This window comes from Cynocephalus volans, chromosome 16, assembly GCF_027409185.1.
Source record: "Cynocephalus volans isolate mCynVol1 chromosome 16, mCynVol1.pri, whole genome shotgun sequence".
NCBI lineage: Eukaryota > Metazoa > Chordata > Mammalia > Dermoptera > Cynocephalidae > Cynocephalus > Cynocephalus volans.
Window position 1 is genome coordinate 23,141,846 of NC_084475.1, and position 15,851 is coordinate 23,157,696.

The 15,851-nt window shown below is 43.9% G+C and overlaps 1 protein-coding gene across 10 annotated transcripts in view; it reads right to left on the reverse strand.

Annotated features, from left to right (window-relative positions):
* The window catches only part of B3GNTL1 (UDP-GlcNAc:betaGal beta-1,3-N-acetylglucosaminyltransferase like 1), a 143,673-nt gene that overhangs the window by 97,298 nt on the left and 30,524 nt on the right, over positions 1-15,851 (reverse strand). For 9 of the 10 annotated variants that reach the window (XM_063080813.1, XM_063080812.1, XM_063080811.1 and 6 more), the window contains one exon: positions 3,559-3,624. In XM_063080813.1, the coding sequence (XP_062936883.1) occupies positions 3,559-3,624 (66 nt within the window). Of the gene's footprint in view, positions 1-3,558; positions 3,625-14,698; positions 14,780-15,851 lie in introns of those variants that run through there. The other variant, XM_063080820.1, reaches the window with a different exon arrangement.

The window sequence follows — 15,851 nt, forward strand, 5'->3', positions numbered from 1 at the left end:
ACTCTGACAGCCTTATGGACTAGTCACTAGCTTTAGGGACGTAGAGAAGTCCTGCCATCAGCCTTCAAGCGTGCATCTGTCCCAAGGCTGTGGGGAGAGAGCAAAGCACACCAGTGCAACTGTCAGCAAGGTCCACACTTCTCCTGGGGGGTGACCTAGTCTTGGCACCCCTTCCTTCTTCCGGTTCCATCCCAATTGGCCTTTCTATTCCAGAAGCCACGTATCCCACAGTTTCCCACCCAGCACCTCTGCCCAGGGGACCCCTGTGGGAAAGGCTCCCCTTCTTGATCATTCTCAAGACCACCCCCCCAGAGCAAACATGCTTCCCTGACTCCATCCAGCTCCTGTTCTAGAACTGATCTCTGCTCTGAATGTTCTAGAAATGAGCAACTTAACAGGAATAAATATACCTGAAGCTGCCTAATGATGCCCAAAATGTAAAATTCCAGAAATTCTGAAGTGACTTATGTGAAACTGCACAATTTAAGAAAGCTGCCATCAAAGGTCTTTCCGTCCTAATTAAACGGTTTTTTTGTAAATGGCCTTTAAAAAAATAATGGCCATGTACAAGCATACACTCAGCATTCATTTCATTCCTTCAGAACAAAATGTACAATATAATTGACAAAGCCACCAACCAGCAACTGCAAATTAAGATTTTTGTGGGTCATGATTTAAAAAAAAAAACCCAGCCACACAATAACAATGTTTCTACAACTGACTTTCTTTTGGTGCAACAAGACTGTCATGACATCTTCAGTGCAGGACAAACAGCACAAATGCGCCATCCACCTCTGAGGCTGGCAGAGAAACGTGCCACCAGGGAGCAGCAAGGCTTCTCTGCTGGATGGCGGCAAACAAATCCAGAGGATTTAATGAGAAGGTGAGCAAGAAAGTTATAACCTAGAACTTAAAATAAGCTATAAAAATGCAAATCAAGATTTTTAATTAAGGTTAAGACAAACTGACCCACCTTGTATTTTTCCAAATTCCTGGGTATCCCTAGATATCACCGTTCACTTGAGCCCATGCCAAGAAGAATTACCAAAGTAACTTCATAATGAAGCTGGTCTGTTTGACTCTTTTCAGCACGAAAATGAAAGATATAGAAATGAAAACAAATCTAAAAGTATCTCATTCCCTAACATGTCAACACTGATTACAAAATTCTTTAGAAGTTTCCAACATATGATACACTTTAAATACCTGAACACTGTCATTTCTAGCTGTGTAAAAATCATTCTGAAAGAGATGGCACCTTACATACAGACGACTAGCCCCAATTACACAAATGCACGCCTTCCACCTCACAAGGCCCAGGACAGGGTCTGCATGACTTAAATTTTACAGAGTTACATGGTTGTAAGAACAGGCAAAGACAAAGAGAACTATTTCAAGCAAGGAACTTGGCAGTCGAGCACCATTTAGTTTCTGTCATTGTGTAACCCCTTCTTCTCTCACTTCCATATTCAACATCGCATCCATCAGAGCCAATGACAGAAGGTTCTGGAAATCCTAGTCTCTGCATTTCCTTTACACAAACAGTAAACAGAAATCTATCCAGAAGGGCTTTTTTTCATCTTTCCCCTCTCCCCAACAAAGGAACCAGATCAAAAAATACAGCTTGTACATCAAATCTCTTTTCCTGCGATGGAGAAACCCGCCAACGCCTTTAGATGCTGGGGTGGACAGAAAACTCTTCTGTGACCTAGTGATGCCCTAGGTGCCGGTGCTCTAGCATTTCCACAACACTAGAACTGTCCTGGCCAGCAGGGTAAGAAATGAAGCATTCCATGCCTGCAAACTTCCAGCAAGCGGCTCCCAGAGCCTGTGGTAATGACTACTATTGAGCAGCACTTCTGTGGCTCCGAACTTTGCTGGCTTGTGGCCCTTTCAGCAGCCTGTGCAGAAAATGTGCCCCACGTAACCCTGGGCCACCAAGCCCCGGGACCCCTCTGCTGCCAGGAAAACTCCTAGGCTTCGTTTCCTCTCCAGATGGTGCACCAGGAGGTGCACACCCGAGGCACGTGCACCTGCACGCACCACCCCACGACCCCTCTCCACAGGGGGCTCCAGCTCTGCCCGACTCTCCACTCACTTCTGTGTTTATGCAGGCAGCGTCCCCTCTGACAGTCAGTTTTGGGTCCACTTGGTGAGGCCACAGCCCAACACACCTAGGAGCTGCTGGGAGGGCATTTTGTAGGTGACTCCTGGGGAGAGGCTGTCCTGGCAGGTCTGGGGGGCCTAACCTGAGCAGAGCGGTGGGCACCCTGTGGTGGTGGACTGCTCAGAGCCTACCGACCTGTCCTCCTGCCCTCTCTCTTTCCAATTCCTTCGCCCTCATTTGAAGATCATTTCAACACATATGAGAAGACCGACTGGGCACAAGTCTTTTATTTGAGAAGGAACACTGGGCGAAGCTGTGTCCTGATGCACAAGGTGCCCTGGAGGGGAGGAGGGGGAAGAGCATAGACACCCAGAGGGAGGGTCCTGAGGGCAACCACAGCCTCCTGGCAGAAAGTGGACATCGGACCACAGGGGACGTGGGACCCTGCAAGCAGAGACTGAGGGCGTGAGAGACGTGAGTTCTCGGGACACCACTGAGACGACGGGGTGGGCAGCCTCCGGAGCACTCACGCCTTCCTACACCACTATCACTCTTGAGGAGTGGAGAGACTCCCTCATCTTGCTTGGTGGCGAGGTCATCCCAGGTAGTCATTCCACGTGGAGACTGGCTGGGTGGGTGTGAGAGGGTCACCTGATGAGACCAGAGGCCCCCTGGCTGGCCAGGACCATGGGAGGGGAGTGCCCAGACCCTCCCAACCCCATCCGACCATGTGCAAGGACAGGTGCAGGCCCGTGGACAGGTGCTCACGCTGCACTTCATGGGAGGAAGAGCACAGGGGCCTGAGGGCAGGTGACCAGCTGCATCTGGAAGACCGTCTTATAAAGCCAAGTGATCACCATCGAGATTCCAAGATTTCTTTTCAAACTTGAGAGGATGTCTGAGGACAGCATTACCTTCCCTGAACCAGCAGGAGCCCACGGTGCCCCTGCAGCTGTGTGGGGAGGGAGGGTGCTCCCTCTACGCGGCTCCCTTGGGTATGGTGAGCCCAGGGCTGCTTGAAAAAGTGCCCCCCACCCAGCAGTGCTCAGGAGGAGGGGTCTAGGATGCCTGCTTTGGGGGGGCGACTGTGAATCTCTTCTAAGGATGAGAATCACAATCTGAGGTTATTTAAATCAGAAGAATTTTTTAAAACTGCGCACACACTACAGATCCCAACCTGTGTTCTCATGTCCAGGGTGCTCGGCTTCTAAAATGTCGAATGAAAGCAAACAAAACCCCTTGTACCCATTTTAAAGTAACAAGTGCTATCCAAAATGAAAAGTGTGTTTTTGTTCAAAGGAAAACACACACAAGTGTTCACAGACACACCAGCCACAAGTTACTCTCTGATTTGGCAATCTTGCCATAAACTGGTTCTTTTTATACTAAGGGAAAATCTTCACTTAAAAGACATACTGTTAATCTGTCAACAGAAAAAGGTCCACACTTACGCTGGCCGGGTGTTGGATGGCGGCTTCGTGCTGCAGCCGCACCCTCTGAGGCATCATTGCGTCGTCCTGTAGAGAAGAACACATTTTAAATATGCATAAAGCAGCTCCTACAAATAAGTGGGGAAAAGACAGACAGTCCAAGCAAAACAGGCAAGAGGCCTGAGTAGGCAATTCGGATGAGAGGATATCAATGGACCACATACCTCATCAGTCACCTGGGATATGCAATTACCCATGCAACAGAGTGGGAAAAGTAAAACATTCTGACAATTCCAAGTGTGACCGATGAGGCAGAACCACAGGAACTCTCACACACTATGGGCTGCCGAGAGGACCAGTACAACTGCTTCAGGAGACAGTCTGAAACCATCCAATAAAGCTGAAGACACATATTCCCTAAGACCCAGTAACTTCACTACTGGGCAGAAAAGGTCCTACACACATGCACCAGAAATGTTCTTAGCAGCATTGCTCCAATGTGGAAATGACCCAACGTTCATGAATGTCAGAGGAAAAATAAACTGTCACTTTACTACTTTCAAATACCATTTAGCAGTCAACACGACATAAAAAATTCCAGAAACCTAATGCTGAGTGAAAGATGCAAAACAAAAGAATATACATAGTATTATTCCATTTATTTAAATTCAAAACAAGCAAAACTAACCATATTATTTTAGAAAAACACCTGCAATGCAAACCATGAAGAAAAGCAAGACCATTATAACCCTGAAAGTCAGAGTGATGGACACTTTGTGACAGGAAGCGGGGTTGGAACATAGCAGGGCAGAACCCCAAGGTACTGGCAATGGGGCATTTGTCAACTGAGCAGTAGTTACACGTATATCTGCCTCATAATCTTCAAAGTGTATATTTATGTTTTGTGCATTTTTCTGTAGGTATGTTTTATTTTTAATAAAAGTGTTCTAATGGAACATTAAACAAAAATTTGAGTATTTTATTTAAGGTACTAAGTATACCCAATAGAAGAACTAAAAATGTCACTGGGAGGATATTAGTCCTTAAACTGAACAACAGATAAACTAAAAGACCACCTCTCTTATTTCTGCAAAATGGTCTTGTGAGCATTCTGACATCCCATGACCTGTGGATGGGGCAGGCAGAGAGGAAGCCAGTGGGCTGAGAGGAGGTGGGGGACGGAAGAGGATGCACAGGGGGAAGAGGGTTAAAAGCTAGCACATGGCCCAAACAGGTATTTCAAAACTAAGAGCTGAAGAGGCTAAAAGAAACCACAGGTAGGTGCATCTCTGCCCACCAATGGCATGACCTCCTGGGGACCTTGTGCAAAGCTGCCAGAGAGGAAGGCCTGGATACAGGATGCACGCACCACCTGAGGGTCATATCCCCACCTCCAAACATGGCAGCCTCAAAGAGAAAAGCCTCCAATCTTGCTCTAGTCCAGACACCTGATCAACCATGTCCCAGGCCATGGGCTAACACATCCTTTGGGAAGGGGCATCTCTTGGACCTTTCTGGAGCCAGGACCAGTCCAGTACTTGTATTCAGTTATATATATGAAAATACTTGTAGAACAAATGAATAGATTTTCAGTTCACTACACCACCTACAAAACACACTGGTTGGAGACAGAACAGCTAATATTATCCACACTTTGGAAAGACAATGTAACTCACCCCAAGTCTTGTAGAAATTTCATGTCAAGGTTAACGCCTGACAGAACACACCTTACCACTGTCACGGTACTGCACACATCACTGCTTCTGACCACAGACCTCACATCACAGCCACAAAAATCAGCAAAGGCCCATGCCCAGGGATTCACTGGTTGTGCCAAGCTCTGCACCATCCTGAAGCAGCTGATCTGATGGAACAGCAGTGGCCTTTTGAAGTCACAGTTACAGCACGGGCAAGGTGACGATACCCTGCAGGGCTGGGCAAGGCTCCCCAGCAGGCTGTCCATGCTCTGAATGAGCACTTACCACAGAGAGCCGTTCCTCTCATGGCAGGATCCATGGGTCCAGAACTCGAGGTGTGGAGATGGGAGTGGCACCACTCACCATCACCCCTAGTGACCACTAGCAAAATTTTTGCTTCCTGTCCCTGAGACTTTGCTCTGCTGGCCTAGAGGTCTTAGTTTCAGAGGGAGAAATGCTTCCATCAGGAGACACAAAAATGACCCCACTGAACTGGAAGTCAAGGTTGCCACCTGGTCACTTAGGGCTCCTCATGCATCTGAGTCAACAGGATGAGAAAGGAGTTACAGCATTGGCTACGGTGACTGACCCAGACCACCAAGGGGATGTTGGACACTACTTCACAATGGAGGTCAGGAAGACTATGTCCGGGATACAGGACATCCCTTTGGACGTCTCTTAGTACCACCATGCCCTGACTAAGGTCAATGGGAAACCACAACAACCCAGTCCAGGCAGGGCTAGGAAGGGCCCAGAACCCTCAGAAACGAAGGTTTGGGTCACTCCACCGGGTGAAGGACCACGACCTGCTGAGGTGCTCACTGAAGGCAAAGGGAACAGAGAATAGGAAGTGGAAGAAGGTGGCTGTGGACACAGCTACAACCTCATGACCAGTGACAGAAACAGGACTGAGACTGTCATATTTCTTATTTTGTCATGAACATGCTTGTGTATATAATACATACATAATACATATATTTGTGTGTATAATACATTTATACACACACACAAATTAAGCAAATATCTTTGTTTTATTTCCTTTCTTATTCTCCTATCATTTAACATAATATGGATTGACTTTACATCAGTGTTTAAGGATTGCTAATTTTGCATCCTAGTATTTGAGTTTTGGGATATCTCAGAAGAGTAAACATCACCCAAGGACTTTACTTCCTCTTCTGGGGAAGTGACTGTGAATTTTCAGTTGTATGTGGGATAGTTGTATCATGTTAGGTAAAATTACGACCTTGTTAGTGTCTTCATCTGGAGATTGAATATGGGTTAAGGAAATGTGCACAGATGCTGAGTTGACAAGGCGTGGACTTGTGATGGTTAACTTTATATGTTGACTTGACTGGGCTCAGAGATGCCCAGATCACTGGTGAACCATTAGTTCTGGGTGTGTCTACGGGGGTGTGTCTGGAAGAGATCGGTATCTGAATTGGCAGACTGAGTAAAGAAGACCATCTTCCATGATGTGGGTGGGTATCGTCCAATCCACTGGAGGCCCGAATGGAACAAAAGGCAGGGGAAGGGGGGACCCAGGCTCTCTGCTGGACCAGGGCCCCGGTCTCCTTCTGCCTTCAGATACTGGCACTCCCGGTTCACGGGCCTTTGGACTCCACTTGGGCAGACAACACCATTCCCCTGGTTCTCAGGCCTTCAGGCTTAGATAGAAACTTAACACCATCAGCCTTCCTGGGCTTCCAGCTTGCAGACGGCAGGACACAGGACTTCTTAGCTTCCATTATCATGTGAGCCAATCCCTTGTAACGAATCGTGCGTGCATGTGTGCGTGCATATGTGTGTGTGTGTGTTATCTCCCACTGGTTCTGTTTCTCTGGAGAACCCGTACTAATACACACAAGATTAACCAAGATCCTGATTTTCTAGTTCAAAGATGTACACAAAAAGCATAATTGCCCAGAATTTCCTGGCTCTCAAATATAATTTTCCATATCTTCTTCTGCTAGAATCACCTCTCCTGCTGGGTGTCTGAATAAAATCAACATCTGCAAGTACAAGGAGAGTACTAAAGAGATTAACATACTCACTGACCAATAAGCCAAAAATTCAAGGATAAACGCAGCAAGCAAACATTCAAGCCACAAAATGAACAGCAAAGCAGGTATCCAAGCCATTTCAGAATGTGCAGTGACTCTGCTGACCATAAATAAGCTCCTTGTTCTCCCAAGATCATTGCGAAAGAGGAAAAAACTTGCTGAAAGATGGGAGAGTGAAAAGGTCTTTATTGCACATGAAAAGTGAAGGGACATTTTAATAACAAGCCCAGATGTGCTCCTGCCAGTGGGAGCTGTGATCCCATCACCTCTCATCAGAGCCCCAGCCTGGGGAGGGGGCCAGCTCTGGTCAGGTCCACAGAGCTCACAGCTGGTGCCACATACCAGGAGCTGGATTTAACAAAGGTCGGCAGGCATCTGAAATGCAAAGGACAGCAGCTAAAAGGACAGATACAAAAGGTTATTATTCATGAACTACAAAAGCAAAGTCTGCACCTCAAGCACTTTTCCCAAAGTCTACCTGGAGACGGTCTTTCCATATGATGTGAGGGTGGGCTCAAAAACCTCACTGTTTATTTGCCCTAATGTGTGCAAAGTTCCCAGACTAGTTGAAACTGCACACTGACAGCAAGTTAAGAAACATTCTTGGCAGCCTAGGGAAAAGGATTTTGATGTATTATAAAAACAACAGTAATTCTGAATGGAACATTGTTTCTTTCCTGACCATAAAAATACTGAGTGGGAAAAAGCTACTCTTGTTAAAGAATTTTAGAGTTAAAAGAAACTGGGAGCTTCACAGCTTCTGAGTGAGGTACCCATCACTGGAGAAGGGTCCTGGGGGGTGTGGCTGTGGGCTGGGAGGGAAAGTGACCCTGGGGAGGCAGAGGAGGGCAGATGTATGTAGGCTACTTGCAAATGAAGAAAGTAACAGCCAAGACTTCCTTCAGGGAAGAACACAAAGTCGATCTTTTAAGTCGATCTTTTTGTTTTTGTTAAGTCTTCCAGTGCTTAGCTTTTAGACAAATAAGATTTGAAGACATGCCTGGAAATTGCCTGGCCATACCTAAACCCTCAGGACCCACGCTCCAAAGGGAAGGGTCCCAAAGGAGGGAGAACAGAGGACAAACAGGGCAAGCCCCACCATTTTCGAGAGCCTACTTGGTGTCAAGCGACTTTCATAAGCTGAGGTGTTTTCTGCTCTCAGCACTCCTGACACCAAATGTGGGGTTTCCCCCTATATCAGCCAGTTCTCTAGTATTCCAGACACCACCTGGGGATTCTACAGTTCAGTTCAATTTTGACACTGACTCCCTGGAGTTAGTGCAGTCCCACAAGATGCCCCACTTCAGACCCAGGGTGAGGCCAGAGGGTCCCTGAGGCAAGAGCTGCTGTCCCCGTGGAGTTGGGGCGCACCATCCGCCCAGCATCCCTGGGTGTTCACCAACCCGGAAGCCCTCCAAACCCCACTTTTTAGGGGTTTTATGGAGGTTTTACCCTGCGGGGTGATCGATTTATTGATCCAGTCTCCAGCCCTTCTCCTTCCTGGAGGTTGTGGGGTGGGACTGAAAGTTCCAAGCCTCTCATCAAGGTTTGGTCTTTCTGGTGACCAGCTCCATCCTGAATCTGTCTAGGGGCCACCAAGACTCCCTTGCTAAAGTAAAAGGCGCTGTCACCTGGGAAATTCCGAGGGATCAGGAGCTCTGTGCCAGGAAGCGGGGCAGAGACCAAATTTATATATTGTATCCCAATATCACACATACATTACCTAATTCTACCACAAATTCTGAGTTACAAAGGAGGAGCAAATAAGCTTGAGAGAGGTTACCTGCCTGTGGTTTGCTACTGGCTAGAGCAAGGACCCAAACCCACTCAAATACCCCTCCAAATTCCACTTACAGAAGTGACCGACTGGCCAACAGGAAGTGAATAGCACTGCTCTGATTGAATAAAATATTTTAAAAGTCTGAAGGGCCAGCCAATTAGCTCAGTTCTACTGATAACACCAAGGTCTGGGGTTAGATCCCTGTACCAGCCAACCACCAAAACATAAAACATCTTAAAAGCAACAAAGAATTAACAAGATAGCAGGAAACTACTGGGCCAAAAATCTATGAAAATGCATGAACCCAGAGAGGAAAACAGCCCCGACTGCCCTGAGGGCCTCTACTGACCTGGAAGGAACAGCCCAATTCTGAAGTATGGTTTTGGTGAGACCCTACAAGGCTGCAGGGAACGGAAACCAAAGCCAGGTGTCTGCTACAGGTTGGGGTGGGGGAGGGAGTGTTAAACCCACACACATATTTTCTATCTCTGGCCACCAAGTGTTATCTCCTCAAGGTAAGGGCATATGAGTAATGTGGCCAAGCAGGGAGTCTCCAGCCTCAAACACGGGTTACAGTGGTCCCAGGACAGTGGTCTCCCAAGCACATGGAAGAGGCAAGGCAAAATCTTCTCTGAGGGAATGAACTTTCATCCCAGGCCTCAAATTAACTCCACAGAGAATTGTTCAAATAAAATGATCAGTCCACAAAGATAGCCAGACATATAAGTGAAAACATGCAAAACTACGGAAAACAGAAGACTTCAGACATTCAAATTATCAGATATAAATATTTTTAAAAACCTGTAAAAACTATGTTTTAAAACTAAAAAATATAAGCCTAACATAAAAGAACAAATACTGTTACATGAGGCACCTAGAACAGTCAAATCCACAGGGACAGAAGGTAGAACAGTGCTCAGCAGGGTCGGTGGTGGGTAGTAATGGGAGGTGGTGTTCAGTGGGGACAGAGTGTCAGGCTGAGATGGTGGAGAAATTGTGGAGGGGGACAGTGGTGAAACAGTGGGACTGTTCTAAATGCACTGCACTGTGTGTACTCTAAAGTGGCTAAAATGTAAATTTAGGTGTATTTTACCACACACACAAAAACTAAAAGACAAAATGGAAGAATTAAATAGAACATCGGGAAATAAGAGAAAATACAAGTCCAAACTAAGTCTAATCTGGACAAACAATAGCAGAATAGAAATCTCTAAAGAGATAATCATATAAAAACTATACTCTCTGACTACAACAAAATTAAATTAGAAATCCAAAACGGAAGGGTATTTGAGAAACCTACCGCCAATATGTGAAAATAAACAACATTCTTTTAAATAACCAGTGGGGTGAAGAAGAAATCACAAAGGAAATTAGAAAGTATTTTGGGCTGAATGAAAATGAAACACAACACAGCAGACACAGCACAGCTGAAGCAGCGCTTAGGCACAGTCTTATAGCGTAAACACCACATTCAAAGAGAAACAGGCTGGCCATTGGCTCAGGTACCAGAGTGCGGTGCAGCCGACCCTAAGGTCAAGGGTCCAGACCCTCACACCACCAGCCACCAAAAAAATTTTTTTAAAAGAAATAAATAAAATAGAAATAGTTCTTAAGAAACAGTACAGAAGAGCAAACTAAACCCGAAGTAAGCAGAGGGGAGAAGATAAAAGATCAGAGCAGAAGTTAATGAAACAGAGAACAGAAAAGCCACAGGGAAAAACCAACAAAACCAACAGCTGGTTTGCTGACAAATCAAGAAATTTAACAGAATTTTATTTTTATTTTTATTTTTTTTTGTTGGTGGTAGCTGGCCAGTCTGGGGATCTGAGCCCATGACCTTGTGTTATAAGCCTGTGTTTTATTGTTTGTTTGTTTTTTAAAGAAATTTAAGAAAACTTTAGCCAGAATGGAGATAGTGAAATTTTTCTATAAAGGAGCAGATAATAAATATTTTAGTTTTGGGGGGCCGCATATGTTTCTGTCATATGTTTTTCTTTGGTTTTTGTTTTGTTTTTAGAACACTTTAAAAATAGAAAGACCATTCTGAGCTCAGGAGCCAAACACAAGTGGCTGTGGTGCATGTGGCCTGCAAGTCGTAGTCCATGGACCCCTGAGCTAGTAGACCGAGAACGAGAGAAGACACAAGTAACTCACGCCAGGAACGAAAAAGATGACAGTGGTCCCGCCCATACAGAAGTTACAAGACCCCAAGAGAATACTGTGAACAACTGTACGCTAACAAATTAAGGCAATTTAGATGAAACAGAAAAGTTTCTAAAGACACAAATTACTGAAATTGGCTGAAGAAAAAATATAAAATCTGAATAGACCTATGCAAAGTAGAAAAAAATTGAATTAGTAATTAAAAATCTTCCCACACAAAAAAGTCCAAGCCCAGATGGCTTCACTAGTGAATTCTACCAAACACTTAGATGAAATAAGATCTCACCTTCACAAAGTCCCCAGGAAATGGAAGAAGTGGGAACACCTCCCAACTCATTCTATGAGGCTAGTATTACCCAAAACCAAAGCCAGAAAAAGATATTACAAAAAAAGAAAACTACAGAACAACATCCCACATGAATATACCTGTAGATGGAAGAATCCTCAACAAAATATTAGCAAACCAAATCCAGCAACATGTAAAAAGGATCATACACACACACTATGACCAAGTGGGGATTTTCCCAGGAAAGCAAGGTCGCTTTAACACCTAAAAGTCAATGTAATACAGCATATTAACATAAAAAAGAACAATCAATCACTGTATGATGAACTCAATAAATGCAGGAAAGCATTTCACAAAACTGAATGGTTATTCACAATAAAAACTCTCAACACAGTAGGAATGGAAAGGAACGTCCTCAGCTTGATAAAAGGCATCTACAAAACCCCCGCGGTTTAACAGCTCACGGTGAGGAGGACTGGGCAGGGAGGACAACTGCCCTCTCCACTTCTGTGGGGCATGTGCAGCGCTTCTGGTCAGAGCCATCAGGCAGGAAAGGAAAACAAAAGGCTCCAGACTGGAGAGGAAGAAGTAAAACCACCTCGCTTTGCAGACCATGTAATGTTGTACGTAGAGAATCCTGAGGAACCCACAGAAACTACTAGAACTAATAAACAAGTTCAGCTAAGCCACAGAATACAAAATCAAGACACAAAAATCAGTTGTATTTCTTTATACTAGCATTGAACAATCTGGAAATAAAATTAAGAAAATAATACATTCCCAAATAGCACCAAAAGAATAAAATATTCAAGTATAAATTTAATAAAAGAACTGCAAGCTTGTACTCCGAAAATTAGAAAATGTCGCTGAAAGAAGTTACAGATGTAAATAAACGGACTTCCATGTCCTTCCATCAGAAGACTCAACATCACTAACAGCAATCTCCCCAAATTAACCTATGGATTTAACACAACCCAAATTAGAATCTCAACTTGCTTTTTCTGCCAAAATTGACAAGCTAATCCTAAAATTTATATGGAAATACAAAAGACCCAGAATAGCCAAAACAATGTTGAAAGAAGAATAAGATGGAGGACTTAAACGTTCTGATTTCAGAACTTCTACTAAGCTACGGTACTGTATAAAGACAAATACATAGGTCATTAAAACAAATTGAGAGCAGGAAATAAACTTTTATACCTACGGTGGGCTGATGTGGATACAGGCTCCGAGGCAGACCAACAGCTAGGACAAGTGGATCGCCACGTGCAGGAAGAAGAAAGCAGGCCCTTGCCATGAGCAAAAACTAATTCAAAACAGATCAAGACCACACGTAAGCACTAGAACTAAAAGACTTAGGAACAAGTCTTGGTGATCTTGGATTAAACAAAGAACTCTTAGATACGACAAAAAGCACAGCAATAAAAGTAACAAATTGGACTTCAAAGTTTGAACCTTTGTGTTTTGATTTAGGCACAAATTTAATGAGAAAGTGTAAAAACAAATAAGGGACTGGGAGGAGATATTTGCAAACCACACGTCAGCACCAGCGGTGCCACACTGAAGACACGATGCCCTTCCTGACACCGTGGAGCTGTCGGGGATATAGACACCATGTTACTGGGATCCCACCCGAGGACAGACCTGCATGGAAGCCTCGCCAGTGATGGCTGCACAGGGACAGCATCCTCAGGGATGGTTGGGCAGTAAAACTGAGCCACAGAACTTTTCTTAAGCATTTCCATCCCCTTTCTGGAACCCTTTCTCTATATCAAAGCGTCCTACATTTCTCCAGCTTCTGGAAGGGAATGTACTTGATTTGATTCAGGATAAATATGAAAACAATCTACAACAAGCAACATACTTAATGGTGAAACATTTACGCTCTCTCCTTGAAGTTGGGAAGGGACAAAAATGCCCGTTACCATGACTTGTACTTAACAGTGCGCTGGAAACTCACGTTGGTCCAGCCAGGCAAGGAAAAGAAATAAAGGATCTGAGGATTAGAAAGGGGAAAATGAAACTCTCATTAGTCACAGAGCATACGATTAGGTACATAAACAATCCAAGAGAATCTGTAGAAAATATTAGAATTAAAGTGAATCTAGCATGGTTTCTGGATACAAGACTGACAGATAAAATTAATTTCTTCATACCCACAAAAATTTTTAAATAATGCCACTTACAATAGTGTCAAAGAACATCAAATAACATTCCTCTTTTGTCAGTGAAAATGTAAAATGATATAGCCACCTTGGAAGAAAGTTTGGTGTTCCTCAAAATGTTAAACATGGAATTACTATACTCACCCAGCAATTCCACTACTAGGTATATAACAAAGAGAACTGAAAATGTTATGTCCACACAGAAAACTTGTACATGTATGTTCAAAGAAGCATTATTCATAATAGCCCCAAAGTGGAAATAACCCAGATGTTCAACTGACGCATGGATAAAGAAAGTGTGGTGTGTGTGTATTTACATATACATACACACAACGGACTATTGTGCAAAAATAAAAATGAATGAAGTACTGACACATGCCATGACATGGATGAACCTTGGAAACATAATGCTAGGGCAAAGAAACCAGTTACAAAGACCACATATTGTATGACACAATTTATATGAAATGTCCAGAACAGGCAAATCCGTAGAGACAGAAAGTGGACCGGTGGCTTCCAGGGCTGGAGACTGGGGGAGGGGAATGAAGAGTGGCTGCTGATGAGCACAGGGTTTAATTCTGTGGTGACGGAAATGTTCTCAAATTAGACTGTGGTGATGGCCACACAACACTATTAATACACTAAAAACCACTGAGCTATATGCTTTCTGTGGGTAGCTCTTGTTATGGGAATTATATCTCTATAAAGCTGATAAAAATGCATTTACAAAGTCAAACGCTCAGATACCCAGGAAGTAACTTAAAAGACTATAAACCCTCTACTACGAAAACTACAAGTGGTTACTGAGATAAATTAAAGATGATCTAAACAAATTAACAGACATATGTTCATTGTTAGGAAGCTCAATATTGGGATAGATTCAGTACAATTCCATTCAAAATCTTCAGAGATTTTGTGAAAATTAACAAGATAACTGACATTTATATAAAAATGCAAAAAGACTAAAATAGACAAAAATATTCAAATAGATGAACAAGAGAACTTACAGCATCGAATTTCAATGGGTACTGTAAAGCTACAGTGTGGTACTGGCAGACAAAAGGACAGAATGACAGCTCAATGAACAGACGTGGAGGCTACGAGTAGGACGCATGTGCATTAACACAACGGTGACAAAGACAGCCCCGCACAGCTGTGGGGGAGGAAACGTCCTTCCAACAGAGGAGCCTAAGTCAACTGGATGTCCACGTGAAAAAGGATTATTCCTGACCTTAACCTCACGTAACAGACAGAAATAATTTCTACATAGATTGTAGATCTCAAGCGAAAATAACTTAGAATGTCTTCATGAAAGTGAGATAAACAGAGATTTCATAAGCAGGGAAAAAGCACTAACAATCGGGAAGAGACTGATAAACCGAGCTACAGTAAATTAGGAACTTCTGTTCATCCAAGACTCAAAAGAGTAAAAAATAAGCCCACAGAACGGGAGGAGCTATTTGTAAATCATGTAATTGACAAAGGACTTGTGCCCAAAATATATAAATAACTTCTTACCGAAGAAAAAGAGAGATAACATAATATAAAAATGGGTAAAAAATACAAACAGGCAGTACATGAAAAGTATATCCAAATATCCAACCTCATTAGACATCAGGGAAATAAATTTAAAACCTCAATAAGATACCACCATATACTCACAAAAAGGACAAAATGAGAAAAGACACACCATGAGAAGTGTTGAGAGGATGCAAACCGCCCAGGGTGTTCACAAGCTGCTGGAGGCGGTATGAACTAGCACAACCACCATGGAACCTGCTGGGCAGTATCTACTGAAATGGAACACATGCATAGCCCAGGACCCAGCAGTCCCACACCTACGTCTGTAACCATGCACCCATCTGTACACCGGAAGACAAGTGCAAGGTAGCATTACTCAAACACCCAAATGTCCAAATAGCAGAAATGGTGGTTAGCAATGAAAATGAATGAAGGAGACTGTTGCACACGACGACCTGTACTAATTTTAAAAACTTAGTGTTGTATGAGGCAAACCAGACACAAAAGAATACATGACGAATTATATAAAGATCAAAATATGATAAAACTAATGTAGGGTGCTAGTGATCAGGTTCCTGTGGAGGAGTGATGTGGTCAGGAGTAGGAGGGCGCCGTGATGCTCCAGTGCCACCATGCTCC